Source organism: Thermobia domestica, chromosome 4 (genome assembly GCF_964235325.1).
Source record: "Thermobia domestica chromosome 4, izTheDome1.hap1.1, whole genome shotgun sequence".
NCBI classification, from domain to species: domain Eukaryota; kingdom Metazoa; phylum Arthropoda; class Insecta; order Zygentoma; family Lepismatidae; genus Thermobia; species Thermobia domestica.
In genome coordinates this window covers 29,386,431-29,409,199 of record NC_137457.1, presented here as the reverse complement: position 1 = coordinate 29,409,199, position 22,769 = coordinate 29,386,431, and the positions used below count along the sequence as shown (strand labels likewise).

Below are 22,769 nucleotides of genomic sequence, written 5' to 3'. Positions count from 1 at the left end.
ATTTGTCAACGTATGTTGGTAATTCTATTTTTAAAATTACACGTATGTTTTAGAATATATTTATTGCCACTAGGCTATACATTTCACTATAAATATACTATTTTTTTATTTTAAGGGGTGCAGAATGCAGAGCAATGATCCCTAATGTAACACATACGAAGAAAACCCATAAAAATGATAGAATGTACATTATGTTTTCATATTATAAATTATATATTTATTCATTTTCGAACTATCTATCGAAGAATATTTCAGCAAGTGTACTGCACTGCTTACACTGCTTACATACAGCATAATTTGAGATACATTACTGAGAGGGATGCGCACGAGACGAGTCGAGACAGGATTTTCCTGACAAAATTCGAGTCGAGACATGGCTCTTCCAATAGAAAAATATACATTTTTCGAGTCGAGACATCATTTTTACAACACATTTTCGAGACGAGACACCCACAAATCTTGTCTCGTGCCCATCCCTGAGAGGAGCTAAAACTCCTCTCCATCACTCTCAGCTGGGTATGTCTAATTCCATTGGCTCAGACAGAGAAGACAAGTTCTGTTTTTGAAACCTTTGCTTAAATTGCGGTTGGTGGTGGCTTGGAAGCAACTCCTATGCCATGAAGCCTTTCGGTCAAGTAGCGTGTCAAATGTGATTCCTCGGAACCTTCCTTTTATCGTCTTAGAAATATTATCGGTCTCCATTAATAGGAATAATCATTGGCAATAATTAAGTTGCAAGAGAGAGATGGTTATGACGTGTAAAATATAAAATATAAATGCAAAATATAAATGAAATCTTTGAATTTTATGTCCCACGGTTATGCCGGTTAGGCTAAAGGAGACGGTGATAATGAGAAATGCAAGAAATGGTGGAATGAAGAAAGTGGAAGGAAACGGGAGGTATCCGAGGAAAGCCACGCACGCGTGTTTGTTCACCACAAAGTTCACTTGGCACAAGCTGGGATCTAACCAAGGACCCAATGCACCACAAGTGAAACCTCTACCACTGTGCCACCGCGACCCCAGCCGTGCAGGATAGTCTAATGTTGTAACAAGAGTTGATTATTGTATAAGAAAGAAAGAGTAACGATGAATACGAGTTGGTTCATTATACAAAAATAACAAACGCTTTGGCTTAGGACTCAAAGGCTCATCGTAGCAGAAACAAACATTTCCATTAGATTTTAATCTGCGAAAAGTCAATGTGCCATGTTTGTTATCAACCATCCTTCAAAGATCCTGCTTTATATTGTCCGGAAGCCTTCTCTTTCGCCCAGCTAATAGTCTCTATCTCCTAGGCTTTTTGAATAGGACTTGGTGCATATTTCACATACAAGCAACGTGCATGTTTATCTTATACGTATTAACTTTACTATTTGTATAATACTCGGTGAGCTGTAGTTGTTGTGACATAAAAGCTTGTATAGCGTATTAATTCACCTAAATGTAAGCCTCTTTTGCTCCAAATATTTTTATCAACATTTTATTTTCGAAACCCCGCACTTCCCGTTTTTGTATTCGTGTTAGGGATCCACTTCCACATTCATACAAAATAATGGTCGGATTGTGTTGTTATTGATTTTAATGTTTTCGATATTTGTTAAGACAATAAAAAGTTTAACAGTAGGGTAAACTTTAGTATATAAATAATATGCAATATTTTTCTATAGGACAAAAATTAAAAACAGTAATTAATTGTTACTCGGCGTTGAATAGCTGAAACTAACAGTACTGCTTACTGAACACTAGGTGCGAGCGAATTGACGTACGAATTTAGAATTTACACGATTCTGTTTATTAGAAAAGCTTCCCTCCCTGTGAAGGCCAGCGACTTGCTTTCCCCTTCTGCAGTGGTAAGTGGTGAGGGATAGAGGAATTTCCTATCAGGTTGCCTGGAACAGACTTTAGTTGTGCTAACTATGAACATGAATTAAAAAGAAAACAAGTAGCTAGCTCTGAGTTTTGCAAACCAGTTGAAAAGAAAATATTGGATAAAATTTAATAATAAAGACTAGCTGAACCTGTGCTCTCTACACAGCGCATCATTCGCATTAAGCATAAATCTCCTTCTTATTCCTCACAACATATGTACATGTCCCTTTACAGACACAAGTGAAAGACGTCTTGATTTAAAAAAAAATCGGCAAGAGGTATCATAAAGGGGAGATTTATTCGATTATTTTTCTCAATATTTCGCACTGTTTGCAAGATTTGAGCCTACTTCCGGTTGGAGTTTCTAATTCATGTATGACTAGTGTTTTCTTTCTTCTTCCATGCAGTATGTAATAAGGAAATACATTACATATGCAATTAATTATAATGTCAGTTATATATGGTGTTCATTGGGCAAAACACTCAAAAAATAAACATTTATCTTAGACTCGAGAAGTGGTTATCCTTCCTTTTTCACTATTATTTGGCCATGGAGCAAACGCCTGAGACATATACAGCCCCAATATACAACATTGTGGTGTTGGAATGTATAATGCATAGGATATGATGCTTTAGTTTTTTTTTTAATTCCAACGCTTCCAGTATACCCTAAAAAAATGTAATAAAGAAATAATGGCCATGTTTTTTAAATATTCAATTAGAACTGGACAATCTACGCAAAATTTCCAATCGATCAGTGAAAACGTCATCTTTCTAGAGCCTGTAGTTTCCGAGATCTCATTGTCGAAAGGATTGACCACAAATATATAAAACGTACTCAACATATAGTTTAAAAGAACTCGGAAAATGGAAGCACAATTCACATGCATTGATTTTAGAGAAGGCTTATTAAAATACAAAGGCTTTGAACAATAATTTTATATCATAAACTTTATGAAAAAGATATAGTTAACTAATTTAGGCTATTTAAAGTACAATACTCAAAATGTTTGTCTCTGTTAAACGTGAAATCACACATAACCGTAAATGAAAGATTTAAAAGCCAAAGTTATAGGTTGGAGCTCAGGCGCTTTTAATTGCTATTGTAGCATTTTAATAGATAGAAGGCATTTATGATAATTAAAACAAACTAAACTCTTGGCACGAGTCCTTTGGTTCCTACGAGCGGGCATACGTTCAAAGAGGGGATGTATAGTCAACGCATCGACACCCGAATTTTCTAATGCCGGCTTTCCAGACTGGAATCCACTACCTCTTACTTCAGATAACTCCCCAATTGTCCTCACGATGCTGGGTCAACATTGTTGAGTGCCTCTCCGGAAATTGAACCCATGAACACGAGCACCGAAGGCACGCGCTAACGACTGTTTATATATATATATATATATATATATAAAGCTAACAGCTTTTAATCAAATTATTTAACCTGTTGAACTCTTTGCACGGATTACACTATAACCATTACGACACCACACAGGCATAGAAATAAACGAGGACAGTTAGAAACACCTATACCCGAAGCGGGATTTGAATCCAAGACATTCACAGCAAACGATCCACAGCCTAATGTTGCAGACCACTCGACTATGGCTGTCGGGCTTTCTCGGTTAAGCCGTAGCACATTTAAAGTAATTGATTATTTTAAAAGTTGCTCCTAGATACTGACAATCTGTCTTATGTATCAAATATTTCCTGCGATAATATCATACACTCTCCGTCTTTTATAGACGAAAAGCTATAGTTACCCACATTATCTAGTACAGAGATCAGTTCTGATTCTCTAATAGCTGCTGATGGTAATAGTCAAGATTCACCGAAGCATGATCTCCAAACCAAAACTGAGATATTGATGTCACTGGAACGCCTGAAAAGTCATTGTGGGTAAGTGAATTGCCCACTTGTCAGGATGAAGGGTGATGGTGATGTGAAATGCGGGGCTGTCAGAGGTACTACTTATAATAATTGGACTTATAATTTTCTATGTTGCCGTAAACCCTCTTCAAGAAGGTAACTGTTAATCTTAGCTTTGAAAATGTTACATAAGGAGTTTTATTGCTATCATTAGATTGCATATAAACCTCTTCATTCCGGAATTATCGGATTTATTTTAACGCTTAACTTTCACATCTCTTCTGATTTACGAATATTAAAATCGCGATTATCCCCTTTAGATCTATTAGTGATATTTTAACCCATTTCGAATCAACTATATATATATGGTTAGTCTTGTTATATCCTCCCCAGGTGGCGGATTGGGGAAGGCCTGCTAGATATAGCAGGTACCGAAAAATTCGGGGCGGACCAAATCAGCACTGCTGCCTTGCAGTTGGTAGGAGGACCTACAAAGGCTAAGGGAAGACGACCCTGAAAGAAAACTCCTGGTCCTCCAGGTTGGGGGTTGGGCGCAGGGCTAACAACCTTGTCTCGGAAAAACAAGATGTTCAGAAAACTACACCATTGCCTCGGATAGGACAGATGAATGGAGACGACGAGAGAAAGAAAACGGACCTGATACTAGCAACCTGGAATGTTACTACTTGGAAAAATGGAAGAAATAGCAAACGAAGTCACAGAGCACAAAATAGACATCACCGCAATTCAAGAGATAAGGTGGCACAACTATGGAAGAATAGATAAGAAGAACTTCACAGTCTACTTCAGTGGCACACCCACAAGAACAGGACAATATGGTACAGGCTTCATAATACGGAAAGAAATAAGAAAAAGCGTATTGCAATTCAATCCAGTAAATGAACGCATATGCACATTAAGGATCAAAGGAAAATTCAGAAATATAACCTTAATATCAGTACACGCTCCAACAGAAGAAAAAGATGAAAAAGGAAAAGAAGAATTTTATGATTTACTTGAGAGAACATGTGACAAGATTGCCAAATACGACATGGTGATAATTCTAGGAGACCTCAATGTGAAAATAGGAAATAAAGACACGGTTGACAAAGTTACTGGAAAATATTCACTCCACGATGAAAGTAACCAAAATGGAAACCAACTAAAAGAATTTGAAATACGAAACAAAATGACCATAAAAAGCACCCATTTCCCGCACAAGAGAATACACCTTGGAACATGGAAATCGCCAGATAACAATACTATAAATCAGATAGATCATGTCATCACCAACCAAAGACATGCTACATCGATAACGGACGTAAGATCACACAGAGGATATAACTGCGACTCTGATCATTTTCTAGTTAAAGTCAAACTCAAAGAAAAAATAAGCAAGATGCAAAACACTCAAAAGAAAGTAAGAAAAAAGTGGAACGTAGATAAATTTGAAACAAAAGAGAACATACAAGCATATGAAAAAGAAATAAACAAAATAGTGCAAAATTGGGAAACAAACGAGAGAACAACAATAGAAGAAAAATGGGAAAGGGTAGAGTCGGCGCTGAAAGAAGCAGCAGATAATACAATCGGACAGAAACACAAGGAAGAGACTAGAGACTGGTACGACGAAGAATGTAAGGATATAATAGACAGAAAGAATAAAGCAAGACAAAAACTGCTACAGAGAGAAACACGAGGCAACTATGAAAGGTACAGAGAGCTAAGAGAAGAAGCTAATAAAATGTGCAGAAGAAAGAAGAGGGAAAAAATGAAACGTGAAATACAAGAAATAGAAGCATTGAGCACACAAAATGAAGCAAGAAAGTGCTATGCAGCAATAAAGCTCCAGAACAGCTCCAGTGAGGAAGGAACTCAGCAAGAGACAGATAATACAGACAGTGATGACAATGAGAATAAACCTACAAAAGAAGAAGTGGATAAAGCCATCAGAAAACTACGAAACAACAGATCACCAGGTGAAGACGAAATAGTAGCGGAAATGCTAAAACACTCCGGAACCCGAATGAAAGAACAAATACATAGGCTGATAGAACAAATATGGGAAGAAGAAAGGATACCAGAAAAATGGAAAACAGGAATAATTATATCATTACACAAAAAAGGAGATAAAACTGAATGCTCCAATTACAGAGGAATCATGCTGTTAAACACAACTTATAAAGTTCTGACAGGGATAATCAATGAAAGAATAAAGAAACACACTGAGAAGATACTAGGAGAATATCAATGCGGGTTTAGACCTAATAAAAGCACAACAGACCAATTATTCGCATTGCAGCAGATCATTGAAAAACACTATGAACACGGAGTAAAATTGCATATCCTATTTGTAGATTATGAGAAAGCATTTGACAGCGTGAACAGAAAGCAACTAATAAAAGCCATGAAGGAATTCAAGATACCTGGGAAACTGATAAAACTCACACACATGACATTAGAGGGAACCTCAGCAAAAGTAAAAATAGAAGACAGTCTAAACGAAGAATTCAAGTACTATAAAGGAGTGAAACAGGGTGACAGCTTATCCACAACATTGTTCATAATAGCACTGCACGCCTCGATCTGCAACATATATAAAGGAGGAACAATATTCACGAAAACCACATAAATATGCGCCTATGCCGATGATATAGCCATAGTAACACGCACAGAGCGAGACATGAGGAAAACATACACACAGCTAGAGAAAGAGGTCAACAAAATAGGACTGCGAACTAATATAAAGAAAACAAAGTACATGGTAATAACAGCGTACGCAACAGAAAGAAATCAAAAATCAATCATAATAGAAGGTAAAGAATTTGAAAAAGTAGACAAGTTTAAATATTTAGGCCTAACAATCACAGATAAAAACTCCATAAAAGATACAGTAAAGGAAAGAATACAACTAGGCAACAAAGCATATTGCGCAAACATGAAGTTACTAAAAAGTAAAAACACAAGTAGGGGAACAAAAATGAGAATATACAAAACGTTAATAAGACCATTAGTAACATACGGCTCCGAAACATGGCCACTGACAAAAGAAATTGAGAAAAAACTCAGAACTTTTGAAAGGAGAATAGTAAGGCAAATTTACGGACCAATTAAAGAACAAGAAACCTGGCGAATCAGAACTAACGAAGAGATCAACGACATAATAGAGAATCAGGATATAGTCAAGTTTATAAAATCGAATCGACTAAGGTGGGTAGGACATGTAATAAGAATAGACAACGACAGGATGTCATACAAAATCATGAAAGAAAGACTCTACTCCAGCAAAAGAAAAGGAAGACCAAACACCAGATGGCTGAACGGGGTAGAAAGTGATTTGGAAAAATTGAAGATTCGAGGATGGAAAGAAAAATGCAAAGATCGGGAAGAGTGGAAGCAAATAGTGGAAGAGGCCAAAGCCCACCCAGGGCTGTAGCGCCAAGTGGTAAGGTAAGTAAGTCTTGTTATATGGGAAAAATTGAGACCAGAAGCAGTCTCAGGCTAAGTTCAAAATGAGGAGTCTCATGCGACCTCCTGATAAACCACGTCTTTCAGCAAGGTGATTGTGGCAATCCGATACCCACATGAGGAAATCTTCGGTTCAATCAGCGGCGGATCTGTTTAAGGGGCACACGGTCACGTGCCCTGCCATTCATGATCTAAATAGAACTGCAATTATTAAATCAGTACTAATACATTAACAGAAGCTTTTTTTTCTTTCTTTTGTATTGTTGGATTTGTTTCGCCACAGCCGTGTTTGCGAGTGAAGAAGGCTGTGGTTATGCGCTCTCGTAGGATAGACGAAACTTGGCAACACAGCGACGGTTGATTTTTGGCTGCGGACTTACATCTCTATGCTTTGGCAGTAGCCCTATCATCAGAGGTAGCAGGGGATGTTATGGCTATGTCCATTGAAAATGGGCACAGTAATGTTGAGACCTGTCGCATGAGGCGCTGTGCTCTGTCTTATGGGACATACAGCGGTAAGAAGGTCGCGACAAGGAAACTCAGCTCTGTACAGAGGGGAACGGAAGGAGGGTCAAGCGAATTTCAGAATTTCGAGGTGGTAAAGTTTTATGATTGGCCTTTCCGGGTGTAGCGAATGACATATTAGGGTTGCCACCATGGTGCAGTTAATTTACATTACATTGACCTAAAATTTACACACATAAGTTACCAATCGGAATCTGCAATCGTATTTTCAAGTAGTGAGCTACACTTTATGTATATAATGTTTCCCAGGAAAGTAATTAAAAAACCACACATAATTGAAGGAAATTGACATATAGTAGTTGAAACAAATTGTTGTTGAAAACAAATAAATAATTCGTTACCCAAAATAACAATCAGGGGCGTTTTTACACATAGGCCAACATGGGTCATGGCCTGGGACGGCGAGTTTTCTGAGACCATTTTTTTAAATACCAGCTTTGGAAATTTCAGGTATTTATTTATTATGCATAGTTATGGTGATATGACAGGATTATTGCATTTGTATATATATATATATATATATATATATATATATATATATATATATATATATATATATATAGAATAGAATAAAAACATTCTTGCGGAATTCCATAAATAAGGAAAGGTTGAACGCACTGGCCATACTATCAATAGACAACATGGTAAATGCCATTCCGGACTTCAATAAGCGTGTGATAGAGGAGTATTCTACAGCCAAAAATAAAAGACTGGAACTAATATACAAAAAATAAAAGTAAACTTTGCTTTATTTGGCTTTTAATGTTATCCTAGTATGTAGCAGTAGATTTTTTAATTTGTATTTTACTATTGTAGAGTATTAATTATATATATATATATATATATATATATATATATATATATATATATATATATATATAACGCTCTAGTATGTAGGCATTTTGGATGTGCCCCACCACTTTTAAATTCCACGAGCCGCCACTGGGTTCAATGTGAAAGCTTCCATAAGAACCAGCACTCTTATCAGTGGAATGTGCCTTGCTAATTTTTCCCCAATGTAAAAGTACCTAACTTTATTGTTAAAAAAGAAAAGGCCTTTATTTCAAACAAGTCGCCATTACAAGTTTTCGTATTTGAACACAACACTTATGTAAAGTCATGTTAAAGCGCGACTTACCCCTGAAAAAGAATATTTATCTGTTTTTAATTTCTCGTTTACCCCAAATTAGTGCAAATGCATGCGGAATTAGTGCAAATGCCTTCCGCTCGCATTACAAATGGCTACGATCTTGGTACTAGCACATGTTTCGGTTTCCAGATCTCAAATATTTGTCTTTCAGCCTGATTCTATGTATGAATCCGAAATTTCAAATCTAGATAAGGGGTACCAAAATTCATAGTTTATTCTCGGTGCTCATATTGTGATTTACTAAATAATTATTAAAACTAATTGTAAGGTATACATTTGATATTTAGAGCAGGCTGAGTAAGATAAATATATGTAAAAAGTCAATACTTGTCTTAACTGTTTGTTTTCTTAACTGTCAATGAAATAGGTGTCTTGAGGAATTTTCAATATTTGAGTTTTGAATTTCGGTTTCAAATATATAGACCCTATGTGTGTATTTCATCTCGGTCCTGCAACTGGGCGGACCTAAATTCGACATTTGAACTCTCATCCGGATCAGATCAGATTTTTTTCTTTCTTTCTTTCTTTTTCTTTTTTTTTAAGTAAGGCAAACATTTGATCTTTAGACTAGAATGAAGGAGACATACAGACTTGTCAATATTCGTCTTAATTTTCTGTTTTCTTCTTCACTGTCAGGATTTCGTCAAATTACTTTCGGCTAATTTTAGATACTCAAGTTTATCACAATTTGGGTGGGATGAGGGTTTGGATAAATATCAAGATCTGAGATCCGGATTTCGGATCCAGATCCGAATTTCGATCCCAGATCCGAGATTAGAATTTCGGATCCAGATCCGAGATCAGAAACCAGATCCGAAATCCGAGATCCGGACCCAGATCCAAGATTCGAGATCCGGATCCGAGATCCGAACTAATCAGATCCGGATCTTGGGATCCGGCCAGATCCGGATCTGGCCATCCTTACTACATAGGCACTGCCCTTAGATGTTACATCATGCCGTTGCAGGATGTCTGACATCTAACAGTTTCCCGTATCACATGCATATACTTATGTTACCTTCGTCAGCTGTATGTTACAACATTGTTACAGCAGATTTCAGATGAGAAGCGGCATGGCCTTGAGTTGGCTTTACGCGGCGTCCAATTGGCTTTGAGCTGTGTTGACAATTCGCGACAAGCAGTTCTGCACACTGACTTCTCGCGCTACTGCGAATCTTGACAATAGCAGAGGCGCTTATTAGAAATATTGTATTAGCACATTAACTGCTCACTTTACGAAGTAGAGAAAAGAATTACGAACACATACGTGAAAACTACATCTTTTTATGACAACTGGTTGTCATGATACACGCTTTGAAAGGTTTCCATATAAAACAATTAGTAAAACGAGCGTTGAGTCCCGTCTAATTTCCAGTGGATTTTTCTTCGATTTGGAAATGGAACTCAACTTTTATTAAAGGATAATCAGGGGTGTAACCAACAGGCTGTTCTAGGGGAACATTACTTTCAGGGGGAGGAAAGCTTTTCACACATTAAAAACAGAACAAATGACCTCTTTCAGAATATGAAAGCATTTTAACTCACCATGCATACTATACACATATTATGTTTTCTCGATGCTACCTTAACAAAAGACGGATCTTGACAGTACTGAAGTTGAAAAGCGGATTGTAAGAGATAAATCAATAAGCTATTCATAAGAAAACAAACGCTGTTTCTAGCAGTCTGTTTATCCGACTTTGTGTTTATGTAGGTTAAAATACTAAAAGGAAAAATCTCGAAAAAATATCAACTCAGATATTATTATGCAATAATATAGTAGTGAGAGATCCTGGGGGGACTGAGGGAGCCAGGGCTCCTCATTTTATTTGTAAATGTGCAATATTAGGCATAATTTGAATGCAATTTGTCTTAAAATCATCATATATGCTTTCTGCATCTGAATGCACCCCCCCCCCCCCCAATTTACAGAGAAATCAGCGTCCTTGTAATTAGGTACAGAAACTGTATTGATGATGTTTTCTTTTTTTCTTTTTTTAAAAATCTTATTTTATTATAAACGTTCCTAATTTCCATTAACTATTAAATAAGTTTACTAAACATATACTAGATGAACCTCATTTCAGGGCTGGAAATAGTTTGGAAAGTCAAGGCCCTCTTTTCCCCCGTTTCTACACCCTTGAGAATAGTAAGCGATCGAATTAAATAACACGCCTCTGCAATTTGATTCATATATATATATATATATATATATATATATATATATATATATATATATATATATATGAATTCATATATATATGATTCATATATATATATATATTCCCGGCGGGAACTCATGTGGAAGAACAGAAGGTATGGGACATTCGTAATATTGTTTTGAAATTGCCTTCATGCAAGATTCTTCCTTATTCGACAGAAGAAACGCAGTATGATTTTTTTTTCTTCGTTTCAATACCTTACGTATGTGTGGCCAATTACGTATTCCTTCTTTACTCCTCTAGCAGGGATGCAAAAGCACCAGGCGTCTGAGTGGTGTCATAAATTATTGTAACCCAAAACAAACTCGACCATATCGTGTTGCTTACGAATCAGATGGATTGTTGTGAGACCTACATCAAGTATAAGAGTATGTTATTATAGGAACAGACATGGAAGCAAAGGAGCTGATTGTGTGTGTAGGAACGCAACTTCTCTTCTTCTAGCATAAACAAAATTCATCAGTGTCTAGGTTGCTTTCTTTCGTGGTAGTTCATTTGTTCTCCAAAATTATAGTTGACAATGTCTTTAAGGAAACCGAGTACAAGTGCGGAATTTTCTTTCTTTCTTTTTTTTCTTTTTTTTTAAAGTGCTACGAAGTGAAGCTCGAAGAATTATTTTTTGTGTTTACAATTTTTGGAACTCATAATAAAAAATTTACAAGAGTCAGATTCAGACAATGGCGAAATATTAATTGACATAGACGATAGTGAAAGTACTATAGTGTTGAAGACGAACGTTTAGCAGTTCCACTGGAATAAGTTAATAGGTAGGTTATTCAGTTGCTATATATACTTCTAGGATACACAGCCAAAATCTTTGAGTTTGCTGGAATAGTATATTTACATTGTGAATAATGTTGCCAATGTATGTGTAATAATATCAACTAGAGGAAGAGCGAGAAGGGAAAGGGGAGTCCGAAATCCGGCAACACCGCGCGGAATATCGCACAGCATTGGCTACTGCCCGTGATGCTTTACATCTGAAAAACACAATACATACGTCCATTTGTATGTGAGATCCTGACCGCCTATATTGTTTCATACGGAAAGTACGTACAGATGGGACACTTTTATGAAAAGTAGTATACGGTGGCTCAGTGGTAGAGCGCTTACCTCTGATGGGTGGGGTCCCTGGTTCGATCCCCGACTAGGCAGTTTTGTAGTTTTCTCGGGCCACTCCCGTTTTCTCCGACCTTTTCATTCCATCAATCCTTACATTATCATTCACTTGATTGAATCACCGTCTCCCTTAGCCTAAAGGGTATAATCGTGAGATATTAAACTCAAAGATTTCATTTTCATTTTATGAGACGAGACGAAAAATAAAGTTGATCGGATCATTTGGATTCTCAAAAAGCATTTCCCGTCTTATTCTGTGCATTTATGTACAAAATTAATGTCCAGATTTTATTCCTAATTTCATCTAGATGTTATCAAAGTCCTTACGCGCCGCCAGAGGTCCACGAAGGGTGGGATATAACGAGAATTAAATCATATTTATTTTTGGAGTATATTGCGTATCTTTCAACGTTAATAAATGTTATTCATTATGTTCGTATAATCACATTATCAAATAATTTATAGATTTTACACTATGAATTATGTGACACTAAAACAGTGTTTGAATCTAAGACTTCAGTACTCGACAAATTTCTCGTCTAGTAATGATTGTTATCGCCAAAAGATACTAGAATTATCATATTACTTGACTCAGGGGTTTATCGAAGGGGGGCTATAGGGACTATACACGGGATAAAAATGGGCTTCAATCCCGCTTTACACTGGATAAAACGGCAAACTATTTTTTAGCCCCTCCCTTGATCATATCCTGGATCCGCCACTGACTTGACTCGTTTCGAATTTGAAAATACACCATTTTTCATCTCGTGGGCAACACTAAATATAATATATACACAACAATGTAATCTAATATTCAACGCATATCACGTTGAATGTTTTATTTACGTATGTAGCAGAGCAAGTATCCTTAGCAGCATTGTTGAAATCCAGATGTTAGTTGAATGCACTTGTTTGCTAACCAAACACTAATTTGCTATTCTGTCGATGACGCCTCAAACAAACTGCAATTGATAACAGGTTGACCAATGATTTATTCGAGGCGCGAGAGGAGGTCTCCATAGTTAACGAGGTATTCAGCTCAGACCTCTCGTCTCATGGGTCATAGAGCACGTCACGCGCCGGACAATTTTCACTTACCTCAATTAACTAATTATTTCACCACATTCATTAACAGTGTATTCGTGTTATTGCAGGTCGTGCAATATACAAATACAATTATTTTATCTCCGCATACCTTTTTTTCTTCTTCTTTTGCTATCGTATACTGTTTGTAGTTAAAGCATAGTGGCATGGCTTGTAAGGTTCTATCTATGTACCCTAGGTTCGATTCTCGGTTCCCTCCCTATTTAGTCTTTTAATCTACCCCTGTTTAATGTAGCTCATGGAAAAATATCCCAGCTTGTGAGCCCAGCGCTTGCAAGTCCAGGACTCGCGCTCAGTATAGCTTGAGCTCAATAAGTGAGTGCAGGCCCAAAGGGAATTTGTAAGCGCAAGCCCAGAGGAGCTTAGTAAGCGAGAGCCCGAGCCCAAGTTAGCGTAACGTTCGCTCGTTAATAACTTAAATAATATATAAAAATACCAAGTGTTCGAAAAAGAATGTATTATTTTCAAAAAAATATTCTCGGGCTCCCTGATGTGATTTTAGAATCCTTTATACACCAAAAGCAAGAGTGTAATATATCAGTTTTTTTTATTTATCTTACAAAGATTCAATATGGACGCCCTTTGTTTATTTATTCGATAGTCCATTTCCTCCCATGCTCGAATTAACATGTCTCTTGTAACGGCAACAAAGACTTCTGTGATCTGCTTTCGCAGCTTCGTCAGGTCTCGAGGCAATGGTGGGATAAAGAAGCAGTCTTTGACAAAGTCCCATAAAAAGGAGTCACATCACCCACATGCCCTAGTAGCAGAGCCAACTCGCAACCCGCTTGCTGTAAGCTTGAATTGCAAGTCGGCAAGCTTGTATCCACCATAATTAAAAAATATGCAAGCATGCCGCAAGCTGGATTCCAGTAACGAAATTATATGAAGGCAACTTTGCATTCAGTGTTCCATTCAAGTTTGACGCAAGCGTTTTTCAAGTCAAGTCAAGTCAATAGCCAATGAATGGCCAGTGATGCTATAACGCTCTGCGAAGAGTCTAAAGCATCGCTTGCAAGTACAACAAAAGGCAGTTTGTATGAAAGCATGCGTTTCAAGTGCAAGCGAAGAAAGCCAAAAGCCAATCATCTGCCAACTGGCCGAAAACTTTCTTGCTACTAGGGTGGTGTCATGTCTGGAGACCTCCGGGGCCATCTCAACAACGTTTCATCATTAGGACCAGTGCTACGTATCTAACACTGTGAGAGATATTTATTCAGATACGCTCCATCCTGTTGGAAAATGAAATCTGGGAAGTCCTCTTCAAGTTGTGGTTAAACCTACAAAGAACACCCAGACTATTGAGTGGGGTAATGCTAACTAACGGCCCGCTTTCCGAACTGATTCGTAGGGCGCTTTTGGAAGGATGCCGAACTCTATCCGCTGTTTCCTCTGAATACGAAAGACGACCGGTGCTTTTGCCTTTGCATAGGAAACCTGTCTTCATGATTTATGTATGCCAACGCTTAACGGAGTTCTTGTCAGGTGATTCGACCCCAAACTGTCGAACTGTGATTGCATTGAACTGTGATAACGGACATTGTCTTTGGTGTTCCACATAATAAAATGAATTCTGTTGTTGTGTGGACGCCATCTTAAAAAAAAATGTGATCTTGGAAACGACAGGTATTTCAATCAAAACTTGAAATATCTAATAGCAATTCTTGTTACTGACACACACTGGGCAGCTAGAAAAAGAATAAAGAAAAAGGTACAACAATGGAGCATTGTATTGTCGCTTTGCAAAATTTCGTAATTCTATTACGATGGGAAACAGAATGCGAAATCCCGCGGAGACGAGAACGAATCCCCGCATTGAATATTTTTGGAAGAAAATTCATTTTGACCAGGCACGTAGCCAGGATTTCGTGAAGAGGGGGGTCCGTCACATGAAATACTGTGGTCATGACACCAGGGGCTCGATCATTGTAAACTATTTTACTGGAACATATATTGGTTCGTTTAGCCAAGATTTCGTAACGGAAGGGGGGGGGGGCATGAAATTCTAAATGCCCAGCAGCTCGATCAATCTAAACTACTTTACTTTCAACATATATTGGTTTGTTAGAACGATAAAATGAAGATAAGTTGGTAAGTATTTTAATAACAAACTATGATGAAATCTCGAGTAAAATAATAATAATAATAATAATAATAATAATAATAATAATAATAATAATAATAATAATAATAATAATAATAATAATAATAATAATAATAATAACATGCTGATAAAGATATTACAATATTTACGTCCTTATTTGTTCAATCAAATATAACAATTTTCCTTTCATTATGACCTCAACTATTATAAGTACATACTCAATAATGTCTTGTAAAATATTTTACAATATCTACGTTCCTTTCTCTGTTGAATCAAATATTAACAGAACTTTCTTTCCACATAATTTTTTGTTTTTATTATTCCGTCAACTACTGTCTGTTCCAAATGACAGGTTAAAGGAGCAGTAGAAAATTGTTTTTGAAATAACATGTTTGATACTGCAAGGATGCGATAACGAAAAATTATGATAAAAATTGTCCACGCTGTTGCACAACGGTACTATACTTTCGGAAGCTTGAAATCTCCCTGACTAATAGCAGGAATTCTGAGAAATCCGTAACTTTTCTAGAAAATCTGAGAATTCCGTATTTTTTTTCTTTAAGAAATTTCAAATTCCCTGACTATTCCAGGGTATATCGCTTAACTCACCACCATGTATTGCAAGTGTTAGAAATCTCCTCATAAGAAAGAGTAACCAAAAGCCTCCTGAATGTTTTTTTTTTAAATTTTTTTTATCTAGATCCTTCTCTTTCTCATTTCATTTTGTTTCTTCCTTCCTTAATTTTTTAATTTCTGGTCTCGAAGGGGGAGGGGTCCGGACCTCCCGGACCCCCTTTCCCCCTTGACTACGTGCCTGTTCTGACTTACACCAAAAAAAAAAAACGTACTAGGGGATGTATAAAAGGATACAAGCTTGTAAATTACAATTTTTACATAGGGCTAATTAACATGTAGGCATAATTAATGGGTAAGCTAATAGTTAACAATATCCCTAATCTTACATTATTTATTAATTATGGATGGTCAAGTGAATTCTGAACTCTCCATGTAAAAACATTCCACTGCGAAGTGTTTATATTATTTTATTTTATTTTACAGTTGTGTCATTCCTCCACTTCGACTATTATGATTTAGCACCATGAGGACAGTAGTAGTCCCCGGCGTTGGCGCGAATGACTCATCCTCACTCTCTTTTATGACCAGGATTTTTGAAATTTATTCCCTTTTACGGCTAAGATGAATGCTTTGGTACCTCGATTCTGATTGGCTGAGAGAGGTCACGTGACGTTAGGCCCCGCCCACGCGGGAAATTCAAATTTCCAGGTCACGTGGTATGACGTCATGAGTCACCCTGCGGGGAAATCCCTCATTCTCTTTTATGACATGGATTTTTGAAATTTGTTCCCTTTTACGGGTAAGATGTGTGTTTTGATTGGTTGATAGAGGTCACGTGATCTTAGGCCCTGGGATTTTTTTTTTAAAATTCGTTCCCTTTTATGAGTAAGATGAGTCCTTTGGTACCACGATGCTGATTGGTTGATAGAGGTCACGTGATCTTAAGCCCTGTGACTTTTGAAATTCGTTCCCTTTTTATGAGTAAGATGAGTGCTTTGGTACCTCGATTCTGATTGGCCGACAGAGGTCACATGATCTTAGACCCGCCACACGGTGAACAGAATACGTGGGAAAACCCCTCACTCATTTGTTTCCATTTTACGGGTAAGATGATTGCTTTGGTACCACGATGTTGATTGGTTGATAGAAATCGCATAATCTTACACACCCACCCCAATGCTAGACATTCAGAGTGCTATGACGACGATCCACCCTAGACCTGGATTTTAGAATTTAGTTCCCTTTTTATGGTTATGCGTAAAGTTCCCATGAAGGGTTTAACCTCCTCCTTAAATAACCCTTTTTGGTATCATGATATTGTACTGAAGTTTACCTTAAATATTATCATTCTCTTTGACAGATAAGATGATTACCAGCTTTTTTACCTTGATGGAGATCCTGTCCTTGAATTAGTAGCCTATGTCTCTGGAAGTAACAATGGTGAAAGAGAGGTGTCGCTTGTAGATTTCTTATAACACATTGTTGTGAGTTTAAGCGATTTTTTAAACGCTCAGTAAGCGCTTTATTAATGGAAACAGCGTTGCCAGATTTTTTCTACCTAAACTGCTCCGATTCTTTTCGAAACGGTTCCGCAGAGTGCAAGAAATTTTAAACTAAAAATTTTTTCGAACTAAAAAATTTCAAAACTAAAAAATTTCAAAACTAAAAAATTTTAAACAAAAATTTTCAAACAAAAAATTTTCGAACTAAAAGGAATTTAAAAAATTTTCGAACCCAAAAAAAAATTCGAACTAAAAAATTAAAAATTTTTTCGAAAAATATTTTAAACTAAAAACTTTCGAACTAAATTTTCAAATCAAAATTTTTCGAACTAAAAATTTTAAAAAAATTTCGAACCAATTTTTAAAAATAAGTTTCGTACTAAAGATGTAAACCACATTTGAAAATTTTCAAATTAAAAATTTTTCGAACTAAATTAAAAATCAAATTTTGGACACTAAAAATTCTTTAATTATTTTTCGAACAAAATCATGTAAACCAAATCTTGAATATATTTTCCACCTTAAATTTTCAAGATTACCATGATTTGAAAACAAGTGTTCAGGGTTTCAGGAAATAATAAAACATATTTTTTTCAACTTGTTGTATTTAACGAAAGGTATGTGCTCTTCTCATACAATTTATTAACATAATAAATACAGGATCTAGTTAATGAATATTTTGGACGCGTCATCATCTTCGAATCTTGTAGCCGTATCCTGTAAAGAAAAAGAAGAAACGATGGATTACTTTAAGAATTTCTTTTTTCTGAAACAATAAAAATGAGTCAATATTGATAAGAGAGAAATAAAACTTACTCGTAAATGATGGATCTGCTTAGGCTCATCTTCCTCCTCGGGTACAGGATCACTGCATTTTTTTCACCGATGGATGTTTATGAACTCTTCTGGGTATTGCATTTTTCTAGGTGTTGCTCCTTTATGGTCAAGGTTCCTCCTTGGATACGAGATGACTGCATTTCTTCCACTGATGGTTGTGTTGATGGTTTATGAACTCTTGTGGGTACTGCGTTTTTTTTCTTCTTGGTGTTGCTGCTTTGTGGTTAAGGAAGGGAAAGAAGAAAAGGAAAAGGAAAAAAGAAATGGCGGCCTTATTGGGTGTTTACAGTTTTTTCTTCTTCATCTTCTTTTTCCAGTTCCATCTTCTGTTTTTTAACGTACCCGTACGGAACCGTATCATAGGAATTGAATTCTTTAAATCGACGTTTTGTGTACTGGATACTGTACATTTTTTCTTCTTTGCGTGTGACGATGGTATGGTCTTTGGTCCTGCATATCTTATGGGGGATAGTGATGGTGACTTGTCCACGGCATTGATTTGTAATCATTTCTTTTAGCGTGTTGAAATTTAATTGTTGTCCTGCATTGTAATTTAATGTAAATCCTCTAATTTTGCATATGTAACTGGTGACGTTGGTATCCGGATTGTATATTTCTAGGCTGTAATTTTTCGGTCCTCCACTGACAAATGTCTTGATGTATGCTCGTGGTCCGTAAGATTCCATCTCATTCGATAAGCATCCCAAGTACGTTGAAGGTTCAATGGTTGGCTCCCCGGGCTTCTCCGTAAATATCACAGAATCCGTGTCGAAATATAAAACACGTTCCTGCAACATTTCCAGGTACTTGTACAGTTCCAGACGTGCCTGACATGTTGTAAATGCACCTAACACGACATTGGTGTTTCGGTTTTGAACAGGCACATGTTCATTGTACTCCCAGAACGCATACAACATCGTATCATTGATGGGTACAATTTGATGGAGTTTAATGTCGGGGGAAGTGAGTTTTTCATAAAATTCTTCCGGCCGATCAATAATTGTGGTCTGGCTAAAGTTTGTACGCTGGCAAAGCTTTCCCCATAGAGAGTTCCCACAAAGCTTAGATAAACTTCTTCGTGCAGGATTATTTTCAATTTTGGACGGATCCAATGCAATACCTTCACGCTCCAGGACGGTTTGTATGAATTTTGATTTGTCTTCTTCGGTCACACAGGAACTAGGCCAGCCAGACGCTTCCATTTTTGATTTTAAAAATGTATTGATATATTCCGTGAACAAGCCACCTGTTTTCGTGATGGGATCATATTGTTCAATGTCATAGTCCCAAATTTCAAAAATTTCCACTGGTTGATATCCTAATTCTACTGCTTTCTGGATTTCATATGATACCCATGTTCCAGTGAGGCATCGCTCCTGATCGTTGTGTGTACACGTTGCTGTAGGGTCTGGGTTCATTTCTTCGGCACACGCAGCACACAGTGGAAAGAGTAGTTTCTTGTTACATCGGTAAGGCAGGAGACCATGATAAAGATGGCGACTTGGTAATATCGACATTTTGATTAGACCATTGACTTTATTTATTGGTGGTATATTTTCATCACCCTGTAGATAAATTCGTGGATGGCCTACAGGGTATTTAGCACACTTATTTATGTAAGGATAAAGCGAGACAATATCGAAATATTTTATTACTTCCCCCGCTTTTTCGTCGACTTGGTGGTACAATTTCACGCAATTGGTCCTTCCTCCAAAAAAACTATCTCTTGGATTTAATGGTCTGCGGTTCATGTACGGGTGATTCTTCAGATACGTCGCCATTGCAGGATTTTGTTTTAAGAACTGATTAAATTCGCACTCCCACATTTCATGTACAATGTACCCCAATTCACGCAGTCTTGCATTTTTTCTTTGCGTTCGTTCATAACGGAATTCCATGGTGTCTTCTGGATTGCTGTAGATGGGCTGATTACGGCCTGTAGTAAAACATACTTTACACCCGTGATAAAAGCAGCCGGCATGCTCGTAGACGTGCTCCTCTAACGTCTCAGGATCTTGGTAGTAACCATCAACATGGAATCCCGCAATAAACACTTCCTTTTGTCGGGCCGCATGTAAGATTTGTTTTTCTTCGGTTTTTTCAATGTAGGCCAGCCATTGCATTGCAGCGATCGATTGGGTACTTCTCCATCGATAGCCATGTGCCGGTAGAATTCCAATAGTGTTGGGTTTAAGGAAATTTCGGCGGAATACTAAATTGGAAGCACTGGCAATCGTGATCGTCTCCAAGAAGGGATTCACTTGGTTTCTGTTTCAAATGACGTCATAAACGAAACGCATGCTTGTCGCAGTACATTGACATCTTGAATACAATACTTGAGAATTTCTTTCTGGAAATCAAACGTGTCATTACGATGATCGTTGTACCACTGCATGAACTTGTTTCTGTCTTCGACGGCCATTTCATCTGCACCATAATACTTTGTTTCTGGAAGTGGTCCAATATACGATTGATTCTCCTTGGTGTTGAAGAAATGCGGGAAGTAACCTTTGGTTGCGGGTAAATTGAACGCTTTTGACAATTTACTTAATGCCATAGGTAGGAAGTTCAACGAGTCAATGAACGTCAGATTATTCAACGTTAAACTCAGTATCTTGGTCCCATTTAATATGACGTCAGGTCTCCATTGGCATTGTTCTACCATGGTCTTTAGGATAAAATGCCCATCGTATCCCTTAGCGTTGTGCGCGACACAGAAAATCCTATTTATATTGGGACGACGTTCCCGCAAGTACTGGAGAAAATTATAAACTGGATCCTCTCCTTGGAAAATATGCTGGCGCTGACCACACGTACTGCAAGACTGCTGGATATTATTGTTTTCAACACATGCATAACATACTTGTTGTGCAACCAATAAATTTGGAATGTGTACATACGTATTATCGCCAATATTCGTGTCCTGCATAGATTCTATATCGTAGAATATCAACAAGGCTTTCTTTGCGTGCATGAGTGAAGGAACACCAGGTTTCAAGCATTGTCGATCAGGAAGCATAAAACATTGATGGGATCCCGGAACAATCTTCTTACAAACATTGCAAAAGATCTCATTACAATCATGAAGTCGTTGTCCTGTATGCACAAAAGAATATAGTCTGTAGCATTTAGTACATTGCTTCACCATTTTGCATACAGGTTCTCCTTGATGATATACAATATTACGATGATTATTAAAACATTGTTCGCCATAAAATTGACGATTGCAGTCGTTACACAGCACTAGCGTTTGGTTCTTGTCGCATAGTGGTCTCTGTAGACATTTGGAGCACGTTACAGGACAATTTTTCACATGTTCATTGCGTTTACTATACTTTTTATGGCACGCTTCACAGTAGAAATTGGTTGCAAAACAAGCAGTTAAGGATTGGATGATGTCAAAATGGCCAGCCAAACAAATCAAATTTATGGGAGTGCGATTTTCGTCGTTGGGCCCCTCGTACATGATATCATGGCCTGTGAAACTGGTATACACTGTAATTTTATATTCTTTGAGGTATGACTGGAATTGCCGTATTTCATTTACACTGGCACCATGATCCAAATTGACTCCTGCATTTGCACATAACGCATTCACTTCATCGTCCACAATACATTTCGATTGACGTTGATATTGCCAATATCGTTGCATATCTACATTTTTGTATGCCTTCAGGCCAATAGCAATAACAAGGGCGTACGCCAGGCACCTTGAATCTTGATTTCTTACACGTACAATCCCTCGCTTGCTACGTAACAATTCTTCATTTTGAAGTACTCCTTGCCGCAAACCGCCGCCGTAGCCACGTGGAATATCCACACGATGAAAATGAACGGTGAATGGTTCGTGCAGGAGAAATGCATTGTTACTTTGTAACACTCTTTCGAACGAGGCCCACATCGTTTCCAGTGTCAGGTTTCGCGCTTGGCGAAAACTCACCCAAAACGGTTTATTCGTGTTGCGTGGTGATATTACTGATAAACCAACCATCGCCTCATCGTCGACATTGGCTAACAAATGGTCCAGCATTGCTTGGAAACTGTTATGTACATACTGTATGATATCGGTTCCTACGGGCGGTGCGTTGAATTGAATTTCGAGCATTCTGCCCTCGATGTTAAATCGTCTATAATGACGAGTGATTTCATTGCGAACAGTAAAACCCGATTCGGCCATGGTTAATAAAAGGAGAAAACAAACAAACAGGTACGGGAAAACAAATATGTAATGTGGGGAAAAAAGGAATTATGCAGCGTGAATTTACTACAAAAGAAAAGAAGAAAGAAAAATCTTAATCACCTGATAAACAGGAAATCATAACATTCATGATAAATTCTTAACTAAGCAATTCATGTAAAGGTCCTGAGTTTGATTCCTGTCGGTGACGTTCAGAATCTCATTATGAAAGCACATGTAC

The 22,769-nt window shown here is 37.3% G+C and overlaps 2 protein-coding genes across 2 annotated transcripts in view; one reads left to right on the top strand and one right to left on the bottom strand.

Annotated features, from left to right (window-relative positions):
• LOC145683283 (histone-lysine N-methyltransferase SETMAR-like) overlaps positions 1–22,769 on the bottom strand; it is a 159,687-nt gene that overhangs the window by 8,900 nt on the left and 128,018 nt on the right. The gene's annotated exons all lie outside the window — the stretch shown is intronic.
• LOC145682716 (uncharacterized) lies at positions 4,439–6,376 on the top strand. Its single transcript, XM_081754102.1, has 2 exons — positions 4,439–4,886; positions 5,244–6,376. Exons 1-2 carry the CDS (start codon positions 4,439–4,441, stop codon positions 6,374–6,376), a joined length of 1,581 nt encoding a protein of 526 aa, XP_081610228.1.

What these genes read in the sequence shown, in the direction of transcription:
- LOC145682716 (XM_081754102.1), top strand. Translation starts at nt 4,439, where the DNA reads ATGGAAGAAATAGCAAACGAAGTCACAGAGCACAAAATAGACATCACC. An exon ending in ATATTCACTCCACGATGAAA is followed by an intron (nt 4,887 to 5,243) that starts GTAACCAAAATG and finishes TAAACAAAATAG; the next exon opens with TGCAAAATTGGGAAACAAAC.